The sequence below is a fragment of the Thamnophis elegans genome, chromosome 3 (genome assembly GCF_009769535.1).
Source record: "Thamnophis elegans isolate rThaEle1 chromosome 3, rThaEle1.pri, whole genome shotgun sequence".
Classification (NCBI taxonomy): domain Eukaryota; kingdom Metazoa; phylum Chordata; class Lepidosauria; order Squamata; family Colubridae; genus Thamnophis; species Thamnophis elegans.
The window spans coordinates 24623291-24649283 of NC_045543.1; the positions used below are offsets into that span (position 1 = coordinate 24623291).

At 37.7% G+C, this 25993-nt stretch overlaps 1 protein-coding gene across 1 annotated transcript in view; it reads left to right on the forward strand.

The window, feature by feature from the left end:
* The window catches only part of PCSK2 (proprotein convertase subtilisin/kexin type 2), a 131827-nt gene that overhangs the window by 12557 nt on the left and 93277 nt on the right, over positions 1 to 25993 (forward strand). Inside the window, exon 2 of the mRNA XM_032214642.1 lies at positions 10582 to 10686. Within this exon, the coding sequence (XP_032070533.1) occupies positions 10582 to 10686 (105 nt within the window). The remainder of the gene's footprint in view (positions 1 to 10581; positions 10687 to 25993) is intronic.

Genomic DNA, 25993 nt, shown 5'->3' on the forward strand with positions numbered 1-25993 from the left:
TTTGCTTTAGTTAGTTAAATAATTAACCACATTCTGTGTAGAGCACAGCTGGTGTTGAGCCATGAGGTGGGAGAATTGTTTTTGTTCTTGGGAACCATATGCTACTCTTGCTAAAAATGGTTTCTTCATTAGAGTCTTCCTTTGTATCAGTATGTTTGTTTTCTTCTCTCTCTTTCTCTCTCTCCCTCCCTCCTGCCCTCCCTCCCTCCCTCTCTCTCTCAGTGTTCACTCATTCTCCTAGAACGGAGTAAATATTTTTTTTATCCATGCCTCCTCCATTAATTTTGACTTTCAAGCAGGACTAAATTTTTTGGTTCATCAGAACAGGTTTAGGGGTCAGAGAATATAGAAATGATAAATTGTAGGCCTCTTAGAAGTTTAATTCATGTATCTAACATCTCAGAAAAGAGAAAATAAAAATTAGAAGAAGAAAAATTGCCCTTGGTAATCGGTGTTTGTTGCTGACTTTTAATATCATGATTCAGATGAGATGAAGACCATCCAAAAACATCAGTGGAATGCTGTGTATATATCATGGGCAGTGGTGATATTCGGCCAGTTCAGACTGGTTCAGGCGAACCAGTAGTGGGTGGGCCCACTCACCCTCCGGCACTATTCCGCCCTATTTAGTCACATTTTATAAGCGGCATGCATGTGTGCAAGCTGCACATGTGAACAAAGTGCATGCATGGAAGGCTAAGCGCATGCACGGAAGGCATCATGGGCGACAATTGCCCTATGCTGCTCTGGAAGCAGGAAGCAGGATGTTAATCACCTTAAGAAGAGGGAACATGTAACATGTCCTATTTTAGGGAAGTTGAGCCTATGTTTGAAGATGTTCTCCATTTGAAGGACAGTCCATCCAGTCTTAAAGAAAAAGGATTAATTGAGCAGAATCAGGAAAATCAAGTTGCCTATCAGCATCTGACAACAGCCTGAGCAAGGAATAGGTCATAGCATTCTTAATTCTGGCAAAATGACTTGCATTGAAATGTAAAATACGTCCATCATTTCAATATATTTTCAACTGAACACAGAAGTGAATATAAATATCTGAAACATGTCTCTGTTCCTTTTTTTCCTCCTTTAGGGAATTTCATCTGGCTTTGGTGTTATGTAGGTGGCCCTTTTATTAAAATATAATTTTATTAAATTTCAAAAACACAAATAAAAATAAATGAGCAAAAAGAAAAGAGAATTGAAAACAAATAAAGGTCAAACAGAAACCAAGATACAGGTGTTATAAGAAAAAGGAAAGTAGAAAATGAATGACTTTTTACTTTCTTTGGTACAGACATAAAAATACATCCAACACTAAAATTAACAATAGCCTATGTTATTTCTATAATGACATATAATTCTAATCATTAAATCCCCAAATCAAAGTTTTATTTCTCTCCTTTCCTTGAAAAAAGTCCAAAAATGACTTTCAAGTAGAATAAAATTGGTCAAATAATTTTCTTTAATCAGAGTTATCAATTTTTCCATCTCTGCCAACTCCATCAATTGAACCCTCTATTCTTTTATTGCACGTCCTTCCACCTGTGTGCACCTAAAAGTCTTGCTACTATTATGTAAATTAGTGTTTAGGGGTGGCCTTGTGACCATTCAAAAATGATAGCAATAGCAATAGCAATATCAGTTAGACTTATATACTGCTTCATAGGGCTTTCAGCCCTCTCTAAGTGGTTTACAGAATCAGCATATTGCCCCCACAGTCTGGGTCCTCATTTCACCCACCTTGGAAGGATGGAAGGCTGAGTCAACCTTGAGCCGGTGAGATTTGAACCGCTGAACTGCAGATAACAGTCAGCTGAAGTAGCCTGCAGTACTGCACTCTAACCACTGTGCCACCTCGGCTCTTAAACGATAAACGATAAACACAGATACATGCAGAGATTGTGTTCATCTCATTTATATCGTTGCCTCTTTATCTTAAATGTAACTGATAGCATCAAATAAAATAATTGGCACTAGTTACAGTCACAGTAATCAAAACCTTGGTATATATTTCAATTAGATTGCATTCTATTTTTTGCCTTAGCAGCAATGGTATTGTCATTTCTTTTTTCCCCTCACTTTGAAATGGAGAGAGAGGAAGAGAAAAAGAAGGATTGCCCACTTTTGATGATTTATTTTTATACTTCATTCTAAATATTTTAAATTGGCCATCAACAGATTTCATATCAATCCAGCTATCTATCTGTCACACTTCTCTTTTGCCTTCTCCCCATCATCTTTCTCTTTGCATTCTTCATTTTCTGTACTTCTTCAAAAGCTTTGGATAGAATTCCCTTTCGTCTTAATAACCATGACATAGCAGCCGTTATTTTATCTGGTAGTTGTTGTGCCCTTATTTGTTGGCTTATTACATTTTTATCCAAATATCACAGGAGGTTATGTAAGGTTCCAATCTCCTTTACCTCACAACATCTTTGTGAGGTAATTTGGCCAAAAGATCATGACTGAGTTGCATTCATCCTGGGAATTTCATGACCAAGGTTTTTTTTTAAAAAAAACAAACAAACTCTGAGCTTTGCAGTACTTGTTAAACAATCTGTTAAACAATGATTGACTTTAACAACACTGAGAAACACAACATACCTAACTGTTTTAAAATAAATTATCGGCCTACCATTTCTGACTTTTTGTGATTGGTTAGTATAAGGTGTGATGGTGAAAATAATGTAATATATGATGTTTGCTAGGCCGCAACCACTGTTTGCTCTTGCTGATGTCATCTTTCAGAAATGCCAATGCTCTGAACATCTGTTGAGTAGCTTGCTTATGAAAACTATCAGTGGTATAAAAAGGGTGGTGATATATATAAAATCTAAATGTCTTCACTTCTAAATAGGCCTCCATATGTTTTGCCTTTTTATGAGTAATTAAAATGTATCATAAAGCGTCATTCACTTCAGATTGCCTTTCAGGATTTTGGCGTAAATCATAGGACTATCAGTCCTGAAAATCTAAAACTTGAAATAAACAGTTTCTGTTTGATTGACATAACTAATTGAGCCATTAACCACCAATTTCTAAAGTGCACATTTTAATTAGATTTTAATGGCTGCCTTCCTTAAGAAAGAGTAATCAATGCCACTAAAACTGGAACAATTTAGACTTTTGGATCATTCTTCATGAATCTTTGGGTGGATGTTCAGGAACATTTTTCAAGCTGTAAACAGGATCAAGCAATTTGAACCATTTGCTTGCCAAGAAGGATGCTGCCAAACCATTCGCAAATCAAGTGAGAGAAAGGTTGGCCAGATAGCTAAACCTATGCCCTCTGTTTGTGAAAAATATGTAGACAAAAAGCAAACCAATTGTGAAAGAACTGGCAAAACCTGTATTTTCTAGTTTTCTTTGCACAAACCATTGAACCTGGCTTTTGGTCTGCTTGAAAATAATAGCTTAGCTGTTTCGGAATGAAAATGGGATATTAGATTCAGAAGTGTCCACCTGGAGAAGGTATAAAAAAAATCAAGATAATGGCTACAATTTTGTGACTTAAGCCCTGCCCTTCTTTTTTTAATGTGTGGCACACACTTGACACATGTAGAAAAGGGATGGGGCCTTCAATTCCAGCTTTCTCACCACCTAAACAATATTTTTTTTACTCTCTCTCATGAATGCTCCTGATTGGATTTCATTTTTTTTCTTTCTGGTTCATTAGTTAATTGGTGTGATGATCTCTGATCATCTGATGTGGACTATTTCCTAGTGGCTGCAGTCTACCAGGGTATAGTTTTTACTTTAATATAATTTTAAAAGTTGTGATATTACACTATTGCCAGGACAATATATATTAATAGTACTCCATGGTATTTATCCACATATTCATTTGTCCTATATATCTGTGAGTGATTTATTTTTAAATTTGTACACTGCCCATCTCTCAGAGAGTCTGCTCAATTTGCAACATATTAACAAAGGAAAAACTAATTTAAAAAATAATATTACGATAGAGAGATTAAGCTGTACATTAAGTGCCCTCCCAATTTTTCTCCTTTGTATTCATAAAGGCAGAATGATGCAATGTAACAACACTTAAAGTGCAATAAAACTAAAAAGAATAAATAAATAAAATTAAACACACATGCAACTATACTAGATTTTAACTATTAGCTTAGATTTTAACTATTAGCTCTTGGCAGAAACCAAGAGCTAATTCCCTGATAATGTCAACTCTGAAGTGAACCTGGCTGAACCATCTTGTGTTGTCTCATAGTTGCCACAAAGCCTGAGAGATGGAAGGGAGGGAGAAATAGATAGCCCAGCTAACAGTCAAAATAAAAAGTTTATCTGTGGGAACCAAGGTCATCATAACAAGTGGCTGGTGAAGGAGGAGAGGAGCCTGCCAGCTATACTCATTGGACAATGTGACTGATGACACTGGGGAGGTGGGAAGTTTTACTCTTTTAATTAGGTGAAAACCACAGTAACCTTTAGAGTTGGTTTTCATCGGCAGTGCCGATATGAAGTATCCAATAAATGTGTCCTTTGAGGAATCTACCTGCCTCGGAGTCCTGATTTCAATGAGTGCGTTACTCAGAACACTGATAGATAAGCAGTGCAGCATCTTCACTGCCCTTAGACCCATTGGAACTTAAAAAAAATATGCCTATTCAAATTATTTAATTAGCCTGTTTGTTGGATTTAACACATCGCTAAAGACAGACATAAGTTTATTTTTAAACACTTATAGTTTAAATCACAAGATACTTAATAGTTTTCAGAGACTTGGCATCATAATAGTTTGTGGAAAGGAATAACAGAGTCTTCTTGCATCTTAAAAGGCATTAACTGTACTGCAGATACTGCATACGCTTTTCTGGATCAGAGTGACTACAACTGAGGCATGAAGTATTATCCTATTTAAGGCGCATAGATACACTCTTGCTATTATGCTACAGAACCAAGCATGACTTGAAATAAGGTCTAGACAGTGATAATTATATAAAGAAAGCAGCCACTTACACAACAGTGGCTGACAATGTCAAAGGCAGTCTTGCATTGGTATCGTGATAACTGGAAGGTCTCGATAAAGAATGGAAACATGAGAAAGACCTCTGTAGCTTTTCAGAGGTATCCAAAAGGACATGCCGATGCATTATTTAAAACTAATCCTTTCATACAGTAACCACATTAATCCTTGCCTTCCACATTTCTCATTATGTAAAAAAGATCAGGAGTATTTCATTAGGAGGTAGCCAAGTAGATCATGGTCCTTTTCATTGTCATGATTTGGAAGAAGATTGCAGAATGGAGAGGAGCAGCTAAGCAGGCAGATGTGAATTATTCTGAAGAAGAAAGTGCACCGAGATGTTCAGCATAGACGAAACTGTTCTGCCAGAGCAGTCTCATGGAAGAATACACATGCTTTCTCTCTCAACCTTATCCGCCTATATATAAGATGTGCGTCAGCAGTGTGGGTTCAACAACCCATCTTTTACTCTTTGAAATGTCAAAAGAGACTAGCTTTAGAAAATATTTGTTCATCTATATATATATTTGTCTACAAAAATGCAAAGCCAGATCTAATTTTCTTTTATTTCTGTTTTTAATTCTTCACTGCTCAGAGTCATGAAACTGAGATAGCAGCCATACAAATTAATAAAGAAACAAACAGATGTAACATAAATACCCGCTTAGATCCAAACTTACGTATCTGCCTGTAGATAATTTTTCAATTGAATATCTTAAAGGATCACATTTCCTTGACTTTGACTGAACAAAACCAAGTTAAAAAATTAGAATAGAATAGAATAAAGAAAGTTGGAAGGGACCTTGGAGGTCTTCTAGTTGAACCCCCCCGCTCAGGCAGGAAACCCTATACCACTTCAGACAAATGGTTGTCCAATTTCTTCTTAAAAATCTCCAGTTTTGGTGCATTCACAACTTCTGGAGGCAATTTGTTCCACTGATTAATTGTTCTGTCAGGACATTTCTCCTTAGTTCTAGGTTGCTTGCTTCTCTCCTTGATTTGTTTCCACCCATTGCTTCTTGTCCTGCCCTCAAGTGCTTTGGAGACTAGCTTGACTCCCTCCTCTTTGTGGCAACCCCTGAGATATCGGAACACTGAAATCTGGTATGTTCCAAGGATAAATAAAAATTTCCAGCTAACATAGCAAAATAAATTATTAATTCTCCTGTAATTATGAGAAGTATCATAAATAACAATTTACTTCCCCAAAGTGTAGAAATTCCAGTGATGCTCTACCTGCATTTGGTGCTTTTAGAAGGAGTTAATTTGGGGCTTATGATATTATATCTATGTTTCAGGGGTGGGTTGTTGCTGGCGTTACTGCTGGTTTGCAACCTGCATGCAATGTGCATGCAAACAAAGCAAACACGTGCGCCAGATGCGCGCAGCACGCACATGCGCTATTCAATGTAAATTGTTCTTCACACATGCGCAGAACAATTTACAGTGAACTGCACATGCATAGTCCCTAAAATCCAAAATGGCGGTGGCCAAGTGGCAGAGAGAGAACTGGTTCAGGGGCGTGGTAGGCCTGGGTTGCTGCCGGTTCTTCGACCTAGGTCTGAATTCCACTACCGGTTCAGCTGACCCAGGCTGAACCAGCAGCAACCCACCTCTGCTATGTTTACACCCATGGATTTTTGTGGATTTTTGAATAGAGGCAGCTCTACTGAGAGAATCCTAGCTGCCTCTGGGTATCCGAAATAAAAACATGCACACTTACCAACATCCCCCCCAATCTTACTTTCCTTCCTTTTTTCCTTTCTCCCCTACTTTCTAAAAACAAAAATTAGAAGGCATCATCCCTCATTTGGTGGGGAGAACAAAGTCTGCCACCTCCTCACTTGAGCTCTCCCTTAACATTTACTTGTCCTTCTCAACAAATGTAATTGCCATGAAGTAATTTTTGAATTTAAATCTTCCTTCCTGGATCCAATACCCCATCAAGTCAGGAAAAAGAGAAGCCAAGGAATCTAGCCTGAAGCAGAATTGTCTCACCGGGTAACTTGATCTCATCATTTTTGACATGTGGCATGTCTATAAACATTCAGTGTCATCTTTTTTGAGAAGCAAGACTAGCCACTGTTCATTATGGGTTGTGTTCCACAAACTTGAAGATTACAACATGCAGACCTGCCCAGCAATTCTGTAGAGTATCTTGGTGGTATGGACCATTCAATCGCTATAGATGGTTATCACAATTTCTGGAGAAGTACTCTGTAAGTAAAATTCAAGAACAAAAAATACTCAGCCAAACAAAAACAAGCAGCTTAAAAATATCCCTTCCTCCCTTACTCTCCTTCTTATTGCATGAATCTGAATTTTTGAAACATGTGCCCAATCCACTATACTAAAGTTAGCCCATGAATTCTTTCTTGTTTGTTCAAAAGTCACGCTGCTTGGTATTTTGGGAGTCAAAGTTTAGAGAGGGTGAGATTGGGCAAGAGGAGGCAGCTGGCATCAAATTTTATAGACTAAAATCCTGTAGATCAGATGCATGGACTTCATTCCAAGACAGAATACACATAACTAGTGCCTCCCAGTTAGATATCAAGAGCTTTCTTCAGGATGCCAGCAATACATTATGAAATATGATGGGTTATTTCTCTGGCCTTTTATTATGTAATGTCCCTGCTTATGCTTGTCAGTCAGGAAGGAACTGTAAGAAATAATTTGAGGATCCAGTTTTCAAAGGCACGTTGCTGGGTATAAGTGGAATAAAAAAAAATTCAGATGGATGCCAAGCAAACCTTTCTCTACTAGAATGTAAAACATGAGATACCTCCCAAGAATAACATATCATTCATTTTTAACAAATACAGTAGAGGAATATATGAACCACCAATGGTGTAGGAAGATTTATCTGCATTTATAGTCTTTATCATAGTTGTCCAAACTTTTGGCTTGCTTGGCTCACATGGAATGAAGAGGAATTGTCTTGGGACACATATCTATATTTATTAACTGTTGTGGCCCAGCAGGATCCGGTTGAGCTGCTGATGGACTCGGATAGCAAGGAACCATATGAGTCTTCCCTGGACAATGTGGAGGACCCTGGGCACTCAGAACAGGGACCAGAGAGGCTGGTTGGCCACCAGGAGGAGCCTGAGGCATGGAGCAGTGGGGAGGATCAAAGGCAGTTTGTCCCTGATGCTAGATTGAGAAGGGCTGAGAAACGGAAGCAGCAACTCCATAGGCAGACTCACAGAAGATAATTAAGCACGGGTGGTTGTTGACTGACCCCTCCCAAGGGAGATTATAGGTGAGGCGTTGGGAGGGGACATTTGCAGGAAACAACCATTCGAATTAGTAGTTAAGAAAATCTATCTGTGTATTTTAGCCGTGTCTGTTCGTTTGGAGTATCTGCATTGCTGCGTTTGAACTATCTGTTACTCTATTGAACGTGAGTTGCCTGGGCCCTCAGCCAAAGGATTCGTTATCTCAGTAATTGAACAGTGGCAAAGAGCCAAGCCTGTGTTCTGGTTTATTCACAGGCCGGGGGGTCAGAACAATTAACTATATGATATATTTTATAACAAACACCTTTATCTTTTATTATCTTGTGGGGCTGCTTTACTAGTTGCCCAGGACCACATACAGCTTTGGCCTTGGGGTGCACATGTGTGGTCTACATAAAGGCTGTTAGACTGATGAAATTTACAGCCTATATCATGGTTTTCCAATCTTTAGTCTTGCCTGGGCTGCATTGAGTGAAGAGGAATTGTCTTGGGGCGCATATAAAATTTAGTTAATATATTGTAGTGTAAAAGCTTCCTCCTGGTCTCTATAAAGGCTGTGGAACTGATAAAATAAGGTTCATTCAAAGCTGACATTCAAAATGATTTAGATATTTAAGAAAGAAAACCTCTTATTGTTCTAATAAAAGGAAGAGTATAGATACCCTTCAGTTGTCCTAAGAACACCTTAGATTGAGGCTGATTCCACCCATGGATTTCTCCTATTTGTTCAGTTTCTCATGCCTCACATAATCCCATTTCATTTAAACCATGGGTGCCAGTTGCAGTTGCTTTAAACATTGTTTTCTTTTAGGAAGCCAGTGCTTTTCAATACAGTTATTTTATTGTTTCATCATAAAAAGCTAGAATCCATCCATTTTCTATCTCCACCCCCATCCTTATACAATCTGCCAAACCTCATTCTTCTGTTATTTTGTGCTGATGTTCTCTGCCACAGTTTCTCAAGGCGAATTTATTGATTTATTTTTCTAATGTAGTAACTTCCCAAATTTATCAGTCTAGGTCTTCTCTCCTCTGTGCCTCCTTGTACAAAATTACTTCTTAAGAAGTCACTGGGTGGGAGAAATAGAATTGATACAGATTTATTTCACCCCTCCCTGGTGCCCTCTTCCAAAGCAACCAGTAAGGAAACATCCATCTACATTGGCAGCCAACTGCTGAAATGCTTGTCCAAGCTTAGTAGCAGCAGTTTCAAGTTCAATTTTAGAAAGTAGCAGCAATTGGTAACCAATTGACTGATCTTACAAACACTAGTAACACAACAAGGAGAAGCCTTGCTATCTATGGATAACATGGGCCATTTCTGAATAAGTCCAGTTGTTCAACTGGAAAGTAATTCACTGCAATGCTTGCATGGCAGAATGCACACCAGCCCCCCAACATGTCATCCTGGAAGCATAGCTACTAGATAAATATAAATGGATAGAAAATGGCAGGCTTAAAAAGAATCACCTGTCTGCCATGTTTGTCTCACAGTGGATGAAAGAAGCCAAATGACATCACGCGCATTGTAAAATTGTTATGCAGACAATACAAATGATGACATCTAGGGAATAATTTGTGATGGCATGGTAGGCATTTATACAAATACCTTTGCTTTTCACTAAGGATTTCTTTTTTGGTCTCCAGAGAGCCATTTAAACCAACATAAAGCACAGTTGTATCACTACTCTTTACTATCACTTTTAAATGTGTGCAATTTTATGGACCATTATTTCCTTGCTTATCCTTATTCTCCCTTTCTTTTAGATCATAAGCAAAATATGCAATCATGAAATGATTAACTATGGAGATAAAGATGGCAATATCAGGCCAACCTTAGGTGATCCCTAAAAGAGCTAAATAGGATTTAACATGGTTAGGAATGGGGTAATAAAACATCAGAAATTCCAAGACTATAGGGTAACTTGGAAGGCTTTTTAAAAAAAAATCTGGAAGAAGGTAATGACAAACTAGTTCTGAGAAACTATATGGCCATGGCCATCAGATGATGAAGAAATTGAGCAAGTGATTACCTATTTTATGTAGGTACAAACATTGTACCTGAATTGCCGTAACAATGCACATTCTAGAGCAATAGGTATTTTGCATTTTAAACTATGTTTTTTAAATTTACAACATTCACTTTTTCATAATTTTTCATTTATTGTTTTTGTAAATGTAAGTTGCCAACATATTTTAAATTTCCTCTTTTCTTGTATCTTAGATAATGTGAGATGCTTTTAATGATTGCAAGTTTAACTACCACGAATAGAAAATATACTGTAATTTATTCCAGTGTGGCTAACATTCCAACAATCAGTCTAATGATTTCAATATCATTTTTTTTAAATTTAGCTCCCCTTTATAGAGGATGGCTACCACTTTTCCCATAATGGCTTAGCCAAAAGTCGAAGGCGGAGGAGTCTTCAGCACCAACTACATTTACAGAAAGATCCCAGGGTAAGTGATCCATCAATGGCATCCTTTCTAACTATTGTAAAAGTTATGCTACCAACTTGAATGACTTTAAAAGGAGAAACACAAGAGACAACTAAACATGATGACTGTATATTGCCTCCAAGACTGAAGTAGGAAACTACTCAGCTTTAACTGCTGGGAGAGAAAACTGGAAAGGAGATTGGCTTTATGGCCTAATTCTAAGGTTTCTAAAAAGGCATTTGATTGGATGCTATGGAAATAGGATGCTGGGTTAAAGAGCCCTTTGGTCAAATCCAGAACTTACGTTACTCAACATTGGTTTTCCCATTTGGTTTCCAATTGATGAGTGCAACTGAGCAATCAAAGCCCTCTGCATTTTTTCCCCAAAAAAGTCAGTTGCACACATTGCATGTACATAAAAAGAAGCATGACATTTTGAATCCGTAAACATTGTTGAAAATGTCCCCATGTTCTTATGTGTTATATATATTTATATATATACATCATCAGAAATAGGAAATACCCCATTCTGTCTGCAATTTCTTATACCTCTTGGTTTATTTCCCCCTCCATAATATAGCTATGCAAAGATTCAGACTCAGCTCTAAAAAGTTGCTTCAGTGTCTATAAGCATGCAAACATATATCCATCTGCAATTATTTAAAGAAATCTCTTCTTTGATCAGGATTGCAAGAAGGCATGGCTGCTTTAAGGAGTTCCAGATGTTACCTGTGTGCTCTAAAGTGACTTTTGGGAATTGAATCCAAAATACTGCCCTAAAAATAAATCTGTCATTATGATTTGATCAGATGATCTATTATATTAAGCCACTAATAATAGAAGAGGTTGGATGATATTAAACTATGATAGTCATAAACTGCCTCTCTAACATTACAGTTCCATTCTCTGGCTGAGTTAATGGTTTTGCCTATTTGTAGCGGGTTACAGATGTTCAGATCTCTTGGAGAGGAAAGTTGCACTTTCAAACAAAAATGGACAGTTTTTCTGCTTGTATGCACTTCCCCTTTCCTCCCTGATTATCCTTTTGAAATAGTTTTGGCGCCATTTACCTTTAATGGCAGTAATCCATCTCCATTTTGTAAGGCTCATGAGCAAAGGACTTTTTTTTTTTGCAGTTGGGGATGATTTCACACAGAGAAAATATGGTTCGCTCTAGCTTTTCCCTGAACTGTTTTGGTTACTGAATTTGCAAAAGCTATCTTCCTTTATTCTCACACATCACGTCCATGTTTGTCTAAAAAAATGTTTGTTGTAGTGAGTGGCACTCTCCTTTTCCACTTACACAATAACCAAGGAGGATAACACTATTATTACACTTGAGACCCAAAATTCCATTGATTACCTTCCAATGAAAGTAAAAATGCAAGTGATAGTATTTATTACTCATTCCTTGTCTTGTATCATCTGCCCAAAGCAGCTTCTATTGGTAGCCAAGACTTGTAAGATTTACGTCAGCCCTATAGGGTTGACCAGATAAAGTAACAGACATTGTGTAGACCTAAAGCTACTTTGATTAGTATAGCTAGAAAAACAGAACCTTCCATATCTGAACATACTTCCTTACTTCCCCTTTTCAACTTCATGTAAATTAGAATTCGTGTTGCTGCTACTGTTGTCTGAAGGATTTTCCTAAGCCACTTCCTTGGTCTGCACTCAATCCTTATTTATTTGATGGCTACCTTGGTAATGGTAGGGCTTCTCTCTGTCCTTCAAAGCTGTTCTCTTCTGTACTGCTTACAATTTCAAATCATATGTAAATATATCAAAAATGTTAAGTTTTAGCAAAGCTCTAGTTTGAATTCATTTGATTCTTAACTTCCCCGCTAATGAGAACACACAGTTTCAACTCAAATGGAAACCTTCAAAATCAAATTTAGATGATTCCACTTTTACTTTTTGTAGTAAATTTTCAAAACAGGCTGAATTCAGACCAAGTTTGAGAAAAAACATAGCTATAACCTTATTGGATCGGCAGTTCCTGAGAGGTGGGCTTCTTTTATCTTTAGTCTGTTTGTTTCTGTTACATGCAGTTAAGGAAGACAAAAGCAAGAAATAAATAATGAGTTGCCTAGAATCCATTTAGATTAAGGGGTGGATAAATTTCATGAATATATGCATGCATACAAAATATTCATAGGATCATTCTGTTCCTACTCTGCTTTACAATATGTTCTTAAGGAAAAGATCACCCACAAAGCTGCAGCTGAGATGGAAAACCAATGAGAACGGAAGATGCACATTTCTGTAGTGAGTGAGAAGCAATGGGACTACAGCCTGGATAATATTCAGTAATACAACTTTGCTAACTGGGAGAGACAGGAGGAGATGATTCTAACCCTTTTATTGTAAATGAAAACCATTATTGGAAACGAAAAGCTAAATATCATTTCTTGTTTCTATCCCAGCAAGGGAGTTAAAGAAAATGAAAACAGAATACCCCGAGGATCACAGGTGGCCAAAGAGCTTTCTTAACAAGAATGCAATTTCATGTTCCTCCAAGCCACATGCTGCCATGCACTCCCAGAACAATTGTGTTTTGCAGTGTTTTGGTTTTCCATATTCACCTCTTCCACTTCTTTTTGAGGAAAGCTGCAAAATCAGATTGGAAGTTTCTAAACACTAAAATATAATCTCCAAGACTTCTAGGAACAGCCCCATAGGATCCTGAAGTTTCCTCTCTCACCATGCATGGGGTGGGAGTTTTGCCCTTTGGAGGTTCTTCAGAATGAGAATGGAAGGCCCTGCCAATGTCAGAGAAGGCAAAACAAGACCATTTGAATGATGTGTCAGGCATGAGCATCTGTAGGGAACAAGGGATCGAGTGACATTGCTAGGATCATGAGACGGTTGATCAAATATTGCAATTTGCATCAGTTGTAACTGAGGCAAACCACATTATTTGTGTCACTTGCAGAAGAAACCCATGCAATCTGGAGTATCATCATAGCTCTACTGTATGCCTAGCACAGCATCCGTAACTGCTTTCAGTCCTCTAGGCTTGAAACCCAACAATTTCTTTTAAGATGCCCCTAAAATGGAGGAAAGGGATATATCAGCCTTAGAGCTGATATATAGCTTCTACATTAATTTTCCTGCCATAATTTATTTTTAAAACACAAACAAAAGACAAACATGAAAAAGAGGAGAAACAGGAATGCAGTGGCTCTTTTATCTTGCAATAATGCCATGAAAGCTGGAACATTTGTCTAAGGTAGATTCTCTTCTCCATCCCTTGTTGACCATGGGTCCCCTGTGGCCACACATTTTCTCCGATTTTTCATTAGCTGCTCTGACCGAGCTCTAAAGCTGCCTTTTAAGCAGCATTTCAGAGCAGGATGGGTCTTTAAATCTCTCTGTGTTCCAAAATTAGTCACAGCTAGAAGTCAGCAGATTATAATATACTGAATAATAGGTTAAGTGCCAAACACACAGTATGTTTCATTCAATTCTGCCCATTTGGGCCAGAACTGCTCTCTAAGTCAGCTGCCTTGAAATTTGTGCCTTCCAGATGTGTTAGACCAGTGTTTCTCAACCTTGGCAACTTGAAGATGTCTGGACTTCAACTCCCAGAATTCCCCAGCCAGCATCCGCTGGCTGGGGAATTCTGGGAGTTGAAGTCCAGACATCTTCAAGTTGCCAAGGTTGAGAAACACTGTGTTAGACAGCAACTCCCCAAATTCCCAGCCAGCATTGTTGCTGTCATTGCTGACGGAGAACTCTGAAAATTGTAGTAATACTAAAATCCCAATTTAGAAGGGATTGGGTTGGGAAAAGATTTGTGAAACATTTCAGTCGAGGAAATTACTTATAAATGAAATTATTTAGATAAATATTGTTCTCATAGAAAACAATCCCAGAATGACTGCATATTCTGAAGCCATTCATTTTATATCATTCCAGATTTTAACCAAATATAAATATTTATTGCACAAATTATAATGTTTCTGGCATTACTTACATACTCTTTCACAGTTTGATTCTCTCCTTCAAACCACCCCTAGGGAGCTCATTATGTTAGTAACAATGAGATCTCCAGTGGTTGTTTGAAGAAGCAAAGCATTTTCCTTATGGATAGTTTAATAAAATCAAGCTGACTTCCCACAAATTACCATCCATTTCCCCCTGAAAGAACTGGAAGTTCAAATAATAATGAAATGATAACATAATAGACAGGTGCTCTGAATCTATATATATATATGTATGTGAACAAGAGTAAAACAGAGGGAGAGACAGAACTAATCATAAGACAATAATTAGAATAAACAAAGGGCTAAGCAATCTATGAGCATTAAGGCATTGTGTAAAAAATTCCAATTCTTGCCTTTCTTTTCGTTTGGTCACTGTCCTGAATTACTGAAGTCCAAAAGAACTAGGTTGCAAAATTGCAGGCGACCACTAGGTGGCAGTAAAGAACAATTTATCTGCAGATTCCTTCTATCATCTATCGGTCATCTGGATTTCTACAGCCTTGACTGGTAATTCTAATTGAAGTAATAGCATGTAGATTTCTTTAAGTCACAGGAAACTTGGAATTTGATTTCAGGAAAGAAAGGCAACATTTCCCCCAAAATAGCTCTCAGCTTCCTGGCAAATACACTGTGCCGAAAACATACAAATATATGAGTTCATCACTTACTTTTCAGGTTAAGATGGCTCTGATATAGGCTCCCATGGAGATGTCTTCTGTTCCACACTATTAAATAACTGCAAGCACACAAGTGTTAACTACACTAAATATGTTTAAAGGATTTTTATAATGTTGTCATGGAAAACAACATCTGTCACCATGCTTTAAGACACAATAAGGAATCTTTTTGAAAGATAATGATCATAGGAAGCCGAGGTGGTGCAGTGGTTAGGGTGCAGTACTGAAGGCCACTACAGCTGACTGTTATCTGCAGTTCAGCGGTTCTAATCTCACCGGCTCAAGGTTAACTCAGCCTTCCATCCTTCCGAGGTAGGTGAAATGAGGACCCAGACTGTGGGGGAAATATGCTGACTCTGTAAACCGCTTAGAGAGGGCTGAAAGCCCTATAAAGCGGTATATAAGTCTAACGGCTATTGCTATTGCTATTGCTATTGCTATTCAAGATCCAGATTATCTGGAAGAAATCCATTCAATAAAAAAAAAATCATGCATAAACAGAGGCTTATGCAGATAGGTGAAACAAATACAGATAAATGTATTAAATATGGTGGGATAGTACCTTTTATTTCCTGCCCAACTTTTACATATTGAGGCTCAAGGACACGAAACATTCAAACTCAGAGTTACAGACTGTGGATCTAAAACTAGAAATCTTTCATGTTTCTTTTGTCTTCTCAGACATACTTTACAGGATCATCCTCTATGGGCATCCAAGCAGCTGCATGGGTAAACAAGAAGTGTGATGAGACTGTGAGGTGTGATTATGAGCATACTTGTGCTATAAAATTATAAATTAGATTCACTCAAAAGAAGAATTGTATTTCAAATAAGAAACTACATCTCTCCACACCCCCTTCAAAGCAGTATGTTTCCCTTGCCATTAATTGAATGGTGAGCATATTTCTTTTCATTAAACAGAAAAAGATTCAGAAATTTAACTCGACAAAAGCCATCGTTCAGCAGGAAACACCAGGCCAAGGAGTAAACTAAGCAAACATAACATACCTATTTGGGCCCCGTTGAGCCAAGTTTCTCCCCCCGCCATTTTATTTCCATGTAGAAATAGATATGTCTCTATCTAGTATTAAAATAAAATGAAAAGTGAACTGAAATTAAAACTTCTACATGAATCAATACTTAATCACTTCATATTAAAAAAAAACCAGATATAGAGAAGCAAATAGTATATTTATGCAGTCTGGTGCTATCCTGTATATTAACTAGGCTTATTTTTTCCTGCAAGTAATAAACACAAACAAGCTTCCACCACAATTTATAAACAAGGTTAGTCTTCGTTAGCCATATATGATAGACCATAGGTTTGCCTTCAGCTGACTCTCTAAACTGTAATTTGTTGAAACAGGAGTGGAAACTTCCAGCCTGTGGGGAGTCTCAGATAGGAATAGAAAAATAGACTTCTGGGTGAACAATTGCTAATGAGGAAATTAAAGTCACTCTCAGTATATTGAATAATAATTTAGTTTCTTTCTTAATGCATTCAAGCTGCAAAATTGGGCATACAACCAGAACCGCTAAAGACTACCAGGTTTGCAGTTTTAGTTTTAGTTTTTTATGCTGGTAAGGTGACAGATCCAACGAGTATCGCCAATTCATCGTGATGAGTTGGAAATCTTATACTTACCCAGCACTGTGTAGAATTCAAATTGTGCACTTGGGTAGTCACATAAAAGGAGAATTAAACAGCAAAGTAATTGAAATGAATAATAAATAAGAGAGGGGGAAGCAAATTTAGAAGCAGAAAAGCCTAATTGGCCTGTAAAGCAAAAAAAAAAAAAAAAGTCTTGCTTAATCCGATGGAATAGCATTTACAGTTAGCATTCTTATCAAATTAAAATGTGTTACATTGTCTCATTAATTAGGAGGAGGTAGCACAATTCTTTCATATGGAAATTAAGAGAATTTTGTTACTGGTAGAATACTGCTTATTCAGTGACATTTTTCCCCACCCATCCCCAACACTCCCATGGAAGATTCTCTTAAGTTTATTCTAATGGCTCTTAGTGACATGTTCCAACTGCAGCCCTTCAAATGGATTAAAGCTTTGTGAGACAAATTTCTTGCTAAAATACTATCTATTTTTCCACAGAGCCTTATGTGAGGTATGGGGATTCTCAGAAAATTCATCAACTGATAGGGTTATACTCAGAAATGGGTTGCTCCCGGATCGGCCCAGATCGGCCAAACCAGTAGTGGTGGTGGTGGGAGGCTCCACCCACCCGCCCGGATGCTTCTGCACATGTGCAGAAGTGTCATGAATGCATGCACGCCAGCACAAGCAAACCGGTAGCACCAGGATTTGAAACCCACCTCTGGTTATACTAGCTCACCCATCATTGCAGTGCAGCAATTCATAAAACTTCATCTATAAACATGATATTGGCCATGATTTTCAAAACATAATATAGCAGTGGACTTATATACCGCTTCATAGGCCTTTCAGGCCTCTCTAAGCAGTTTACAGAGAGTCAGCATATTGCCCCCAACAATCTGGGTCCTCATTTTACCCACCTCGGAAGGATGGAAGGCTGAGTCAACCCTGAGCCGGTGAGATTTGAACCGCTGACCTGCTGATCTAGCAGTAGCCTGCAGTGCTGCATTTAACCACCGCGCCACCTTGGCTCTTGGCATCTGGGTTCATGTAGTACTCAAAGACAAAAATAAAATCCTGTTGAAGCCTAGTCCTTTTCATTTGATTCTTGTCTTCGAGTACTGCATAGATTGAGGTTGATGAGGTTCAGAATAGTTTCTTCTAGAAAGTTGAAGGAAATCTTAGTTATTTCACAGAAACTTAATTTTGGGATTTTAACATTCCAAATCCTTAGTCTATAGTCATGCCAGGTAGGAGTTCCAAAAATGTGGGCTAATGTATCTAAAATATCCCTTGGAATAGAATGGTCTAACTCTTCTAATAATTGTTGATAGAAGTTGGGAAGAATAGATTAGGAATATCTCCAGTTTGGTAAAGAATCTAGAATAAACATCCTTGAAAGGTTTTCTAGACTTCTCTTAAACACAGCTAATGAAGGGAAGCCCATCACATTTATGCGTAATTCATTCCACTGTCTCTTATTGATAGGATGTTTTATCCCCCCCCCCCACACACACAAAAGTTCCTTCAAAATCTGCCTTCCTATAATTTAAACACATAATTGTATATTCTGGAATAAGAAGCAACTGGTTTTGACCTTCTTCTGTGTAATATCCTTTTAAGTATTTGCAAAGTGCTGTTAAATGTTCTTAAACTTTGTTAAAGATACATACTCTGATCCTTCAATATTTTTCATAGATCCTCCACCCTCACAATATTTTGAGAGCTCAGTTACTGTATTTCATCTTCACTAGTGGTGAGGAAGGTCTCTTCTGTGGGTCTGATGCAAGTGTTAGAGATCTCTTATATTACCATGACTCCATTCTGGTGGACACTTCTTTGGTCACTCATCGAGGAACAATTTGATCCTGGCAACATTGGGAAATATCTTTGACTCATCTGTCTGGGATGAGTTCTCTCTTCATTTCTAAAAATGATACTGAACACCTACACAACTATGGGAAATGTTGCCATCAAAGATTGTTAGCTTAGTCAGCCAATGGGTAAAATCTCCATATAAAGAATAACAACTAAGAGTACTTCTACAACCAATGGAGAAGGGCCACCGCTGTTCTCCCAAAGCACAATGCATTTTCTGGATGGCAAAGACTTCTTTTGATTACTTATTTTTTCAACTATTAATATTCCAAAATAGCTCCCTGTGAATGGAAAAAATATTTTTAAAAAGACTCGTATATTCAATATGTAGCTTAAATCCTAAAATAGACAAATTCAAATTAATTTGCCATAAAATAAATACGTGAATCAAATAAAGATGAAGAAGACAAATGGTATAACCTTAATTCCTCGCAATACTTTCAGAATTGTTTTTGCTTGCACTAATATGAAGCTCAATATTGAGTGTAGACTCTCTTTTGGCATTGGTTGCAGTGAGAGATGGTTTTTCTGTTTAGCACATTAAACTGATGAATGAAGCAAGAAAGAAGTGGATGACAAGAGCTGTGTACTTAAGCTGAATTACTGTTTTGTTGTCCTGACCTAAATGTCTGGGTCCAATTTAATTCCCAGTTCTTTCTCTTCTTCATGAAGTTAAATCCTGCATATTATATTTATAAGCAATTTAAATCAGAAATCTTTACAGAACAAAGTATTGTCCTATATGGCCATGACCTTTGGATGCCTTCAATCTCAAAACAGTCTAAACAACTAGTTCATCGGTGAGTCATGTAACATATAGAAGAAGAACTGGACTTCTCCCCACTCTCCAAAGGCTTAGAATGTATTTTATCCCTCCATACACAACACAATATTAATACTCTGGTCAATTTCACTGTACCTGAAATTAAAAGTTTATGACAGACCAATCTCTCCAATGTTCTCAACATTTAAAATATCTTCCTATCAATGCTCATGATCCTCTTTTTGAAATTCAGTGTGTTGTTGTTGTATATTGTGTATTCAAGTTTGATGTAGTGGTTAAAGTGCTTCCTGAGACCTGGGGAGGGATGCATGGTGGTGGTGGTGGGGGAGAGAATGGGTCTGGTTTCAGCTCCAACCTCAATGACCAAAACTAACTCTGTAGCTTTTGGTTAATGTCTCTCGCCCCAATTCACCTCAGAGGATCGTTGTTATTGTAAAATAACAAGAAGTGAAACCTCCATTTAAGTCTTGCTGTCCATCTGGAGAATATGCAGTAAATAAATCTGACAGACAAACAAACAAATAAATAGCTGACGTGTCTATCCAAATCTGTTGGACAACTTCCATAATCACAATTAGCTCATTTAGACCAGATAAAAATGTGGAGTGCTATCTTATTAATTGGTAGGATGCAATTCCTGTGGTAGTACTTGGTCAGCAAAGTCATTTATTCCAGGTACAGAGCAATTTCTGTTTGTCCATTTCGTTGGATGACGTATCCTCAAAGTGCTGAAACAGGTCACAGAAACAGCCATCACAATCAATACTTGGCTAGAGTAACTATCTAAAAACTTTTAATTTTGTAGAGAATTAATTATCTTGGGTACCTTTCATACAGGGCTTTCTTTGGCACAGATAAATCCTGATATTGGCACAAAGCTTTTAAGCTCACCTGAAAGGGATCTGGGCGGTTACCACTTAAAACATTAATGAGGGATGGATTTTCTGTTGTTTTTTTCCTCTACAGTTTCAAAAGTAGATACTACTTTAGCTAGACTGTTATTTAGACTAGTTGAGGGGAAAGTAATCTGAGGACTAATAGCAGTGTGTCACTTCTAAGCTAGCGTTCCTTTATTTCACATCTTCCATTTTTAAGCTTTTTAATTTACATCTACATTTACATTTCACAATGGGATATTTGCAAATATCTTCTCAATTTAAGACTGAGGATGTTTAAAGCAATTCAAGGAAAACTCACTAATTTTGCTTAAAACTATATTAATGTTTCCCCTCCGTTACTTTTTCACAAAATGTTTCTTTTTAACGTATTGGGCCTAACACTGCAGGCAACACACAATTGCTTTCCCCCCAGATTTGTGGAAAATGATTCAGTTTTGTATCTGGAAGGAACAACATTATTGAAGAAATCTTTTTAATCTCTGGCCAGGAATTTAATGCTAGAAATACACCTTCTGGGGTCACTCTTTCTCATTGCTTTGAACTTAATTATTTTTATTAAATGAATTCTTCATTGTTTCTGTGACATGGAAGCACTGAAGGGAAACAAAAGGGAAGAGGGGAAACATTATTCTGCATTCTGAGAACATTCTTCATATTTTCTGCATGAACAATCAGGGTGTTTGGTTGTGAACAGTAAACATATTTGAAGAGAATCAGTTGAAAACTAGTACAACAGTGCAGGTTTAAAAAAATAGAATTGGTAATTTTCAAAAATATATTGTTACTCTATCTTCTCTGAAATACTATTATTTGAATATTAAATATTGGGTTAAGTACCATTTCAAAATCAATTTCTAATTCTGGAATAACAACTCCTGGTAAGTTCTAAGTTTATTCCCTGTTTTATTTTTAAGGAAATGACAGGATGCATAAAAATCCAAAGTTCAAATGGGAAAATGAAATAGGATCAAGACTGAAAAGTCTGTAAATAAATTATTCTTAGAAAAATGTGTGGTCCAAATTTTGAAATAAAAACTGACACAGAATTAATTGGTTGTTTTTTTTTTTTTTTTATGAGAATGAGAAGTAAAAACTCTTTGGACTTTTTACCCCCAGTGCTTCTTAGAGTACAGACTGCTTCTTCAGAGGAGTCTGGAGGCTAAAACATATGAAGAATGGTTGCAGGGTTTAGGTTTGTCCAGGCTAGTGAAAAGAAGGACATGGGGTAATATGATAACAGTGTTCCAATATTTCAGGAGCTGTCACAAGGAAGAGGGGTCAACCTATTTTCCAGAGCATCAGAAGGCAAGACAAGAAACAATGGATGCAAATTAGACAAGGAGAGAAACAACTTAGAATTAAGGAGAAACTCCCTAACAGTGAGAACAATTAACCAGTGGAATGGCTTGCCTTCAGTAGTTGTGGGTGCTTCATCACTGGAAGATTTTAAGAAGAAATTGGAACAGCTATTTGTCCAAAATGGTATAGGCCGGGATGGCGAACCTATGGCACATGTGCCACAGGTAGCATGCGGAGCCATTTGTTAGGGCACACCAAGCATTGCCCTGTCAGCTCCAGCACGCATGCGCGCTCTGGCCAGCTGACTTTGGCCTTTCGTATCAGCCATTTTTTACCCTCCAGAGGCTTCAAGGAAGCCTCCTGAAGGCTCTGGAGGGCAAAAAATGACAGTACCGGCAAACCAGAAGTCACTTCCGAGTTGTCCGTACGGCCATTTTTCGCCCTCCAGAGTGTTCAGGAGGCTTACCTGAAGCCTCTGGAGGCTGAAAAACAGCCCTACGGACAAACCAGAAGTCACTTCCAGGTTGCCCATAGGGCCGTTTTTCGCCGTCTGGAGGGTGAAAAACGGCCCAACGAGCAGCCTGTAAGTTTGGGAATGGTGACTTCCAGTTTTTCTGTAGGACTGTTTTTCACCCTCTGGAGGCTTCAGGGAAGTTCCTGAAGCTTCTGGAGGGTCTCTGTGGGGCAGGGGGCTGTTTTTGCCCTCCCCAGGCTCCTAGAAAGCCACTGGAGCCTGGGGAAGGTGAAAAAAGCATGCCAAAAGCAGGGGGGGACACACTGGTCACGCACGCATGCATGCCCGGGGAGGGGGGGGGTCACACGTACATGCAAACTGGGTTCATACGCATAGCATTATGGGTTTTGGCATGCCTGCTCATGACCCCCTGCGCTCTCCCCACGTCATCCAAAAAAGGTTAGTCATCACTGGTATAGGGACTCATGGTTGTTCAGGGGGTTGGACTAAAAGACCTTCATAGTCCCTTCAAACTACTTATTCTGAGTAGAAAAGGCTGTTCCATTAGCAAGAATTGCTTGCAATTTCCAGAAGCAGTTGTTCAGTTTGTGGAATGCTTAACCAGGACAATTTTGGGTTAGCTGAAATTAAAAAAAAATTACTTTCCTTCAACTTCCTATCTCAATATTTCCTGTTCTTTTTGTAGATCCCAAATCTGTCCTCTTATTTTTCTTGCTTTCAATTCATGGGTCTTGCATCCTGGTTTGTAAAGAATAGCACAGTGGTTCTTCACCTTTTTTTTTTTTACCACAGACCCCTCTAAAATAGGTTTTGGGGCCACGGACCATGGCCACAGACCCCCAAGACTTGACTCAAGATTTAAATCATAACATTTCTTCAAGCCATTGTAGATCCCCTGTGATGACATTACAATCTCCCAAGGGTTCACGGACTACAGGTTGAGAACCACTGGAATAGTATAATCAGATTTGGGGTACAACTGGGCTTGGGTTGTATTCATGACTTATAACATACTAGCCAAAACAGACTGGTACTGCCCTTATTAACAAGGAATAGTGCATGTGTTTAAAATTGGTAATTTACTGAGTGCCTTCTCAATTTCATTAAAATGCATTTTGTGGAAGCAACCATTAGTTTGGGTAGCAAAGATCAGTACAGTTAGTTCTCATCTTGTAATGCCCATAGTGTACGGAATATTGCAACTTGGAAATTGTAAAGTACTTCCATTAATGAATCAAATAAAAGGACAATAGATAGGCTGTACATCTGTGGAATTAAGAAAAGAGATAGGATATAATAGATTTAAATAAGGTTCATCTTATCTCGTAGAGTGGAGTGGTAAATGCATGCCAGAAACTGAAAATGTAACATTACTTACAAATGAAAGAGATGTAGTGCTTATTGGAAACTATCAGTTGAAGCTGTTGTAAATATAATGAATATAGGAATGGATAGGTTCATGAAATTGTATGTCACATTCTAATGAATGGTGCTAGTGGTCATGATACAGAAAGTTGACGATATAAGGGAAAATTGTGCAATATTCTGAATGAAGATGATCCAGGCAAAAACACATTTTGAAAGGTGATATGGAGGTTGTGAAGATATAAGAAGATACAAACAAAGTAATTAGGTCATCCAGAAACTCAAGAATAAATCAGAATTTTGAATGAGGATTGCTTAGAAAGAAATCTGTTCCTTGGAATATGACATTTAAGAATAAATCAATTTGTATGTGCTTGTGCCATTTCCCAAAGTATTACTGCATCAATTCTTTATAATGAAAACTCGAGAGAATGAAGAAAGAATGCAAGGATGGTGAGGATTTTGAATTTAGTAGATATAATCCCAAGAATGGGAAGTTGTTATAGAAGAAAAGGAAAAATGTGAAAGAAACTAGAATGAAAGAAAAATGATTCAAGAAAGTATTGTTATAAATGAGTACTAAAATTAGTTTTATCTCTCAAAGAATAAATAGAATAAATAGAGAAATAGAATGTGAAAGTTGCTTGGGATACATTGAAAAGAATCACAATACAGAGTTCCATTAATTTTTTTTGGGGGGGGGGGGGGTGTTATACTAATAGGAAATATGAAAAAAATATGATTAGTGAAATGATTAACTGGAAGGGACTGTGAATGGGGAACATAATAATAAAAGGCATATAATAAAATGATGTCAAGAAAATGAACAAGATAAAATTGATATTAAGAAACACTGAAAGAAGTATTTTAGTGATTTGTGTGGTAAAGCTATTCTGTTGGCTGAAAACCCTGCATGATTTGTAGAAAATATTAGAGAGATTTATCTATCTTGCTTTATTGTATAATGCAATAAAGAGGAGACCTCTGAAGCCAAGATACTTATGTTCAACAGGTAAAACTGACTAACATAAATGGAAAAAATCAAGTAAGTAGCTGAATCACTGTACATTTGGCAGAATGTTTACTGAAGATGGGAATTGAGACATTTCATGACCTGCAATTACTGATAAAAGATAGTGGGCCGTATGTTGTCTGTTCTGAGAAATGAGCGTATGCCGAAAGATGTGAAAATGGCTGTGAGAGAGTACATTTCTGTTCACGCTATTAGTTGAAAGTGAGAGCTTTGTGTATCAGGAGAATAAGTAAGCTGAATGCAGTGGGAATGGGAAAACAAGAAGAAATGGCTCAAGAACGAATGGGAACTGAATTGAGCAACTGCCAGGAAAGGAGAATGTTTTGAGTAGCTTGTCCTATAAGTAGAAGGAATGGAGATTGAATTTTAAAATAAATAGATGAAGTATTAATAGGTTGGTGTTAAGGGGAAGACCAAGAAGGCAGTACCTGGATAGAACTGAGAAGCTCCTCAAGAAGAAAGAGGTTAATCAGTTAATCAGAACAGAAGACCGTAGATGAATCTGTATGTAAACATGGTAGGTAGGTGACAGTGTTTTACAAAGATAGAAAGATGTGAAGATCTATACTGAATAAAAAAGGTAAAGCACATATGTGCTAGTCGTTCTCGATTCTAGAGGGTGCTCATCTCTGTTTCAAAGCCAAAGAGACAGTGCTGTCTGAAGACGTCTCTGTGGTCATGTGGCTGGCATGACTAAAAGCCGAAGGTGCACAGAACACTGTTACCTTCCCACCAAGAGTGGTTCCTATTTTTCTCCTTGCATTTTACATGCTTTTGAACTGCTAGGTTGGCAGAAGCTGGGACAAGTAACAGGAACTCACTCCATTACATGGCACTAGGGATTCGAATCACTGAACTGCTGACCTTTCTGATCAACAAGCTCAGCATCTTATCCACTGAGCCACTGCGTCCCTTATATACTGAATAAGTGTAAACTAATTTTAATTATATTGTCTATTCTTTTCCTTATCTTGTGCCTTAAATTTCTTTGCTTTACAGTTTCTTACTCCTTTTCATGCATATAATGAGTGGATTCCTCATAGTAGCACAGCCACCATCACATAATAGGTATTTACTGCTAGGCCATAAGAATAGACTTTTTAAACTAGCCAGGATGAACTGGAAATATCTTTCACTCTAAGCAATATGTTTGACATGTTTTCTTCCCAAGGTATTGTTGGCACTACTGAGAAACATTTTGGAAAGTTATGTGCATTGAAACACACCCATTATGTGGGAGTTAATTATACCAGACCCAAGAAAATCATAGAAAAGGGTTTGGTTGATTTGCAGTGAGGAATGTCATACTGCAACATC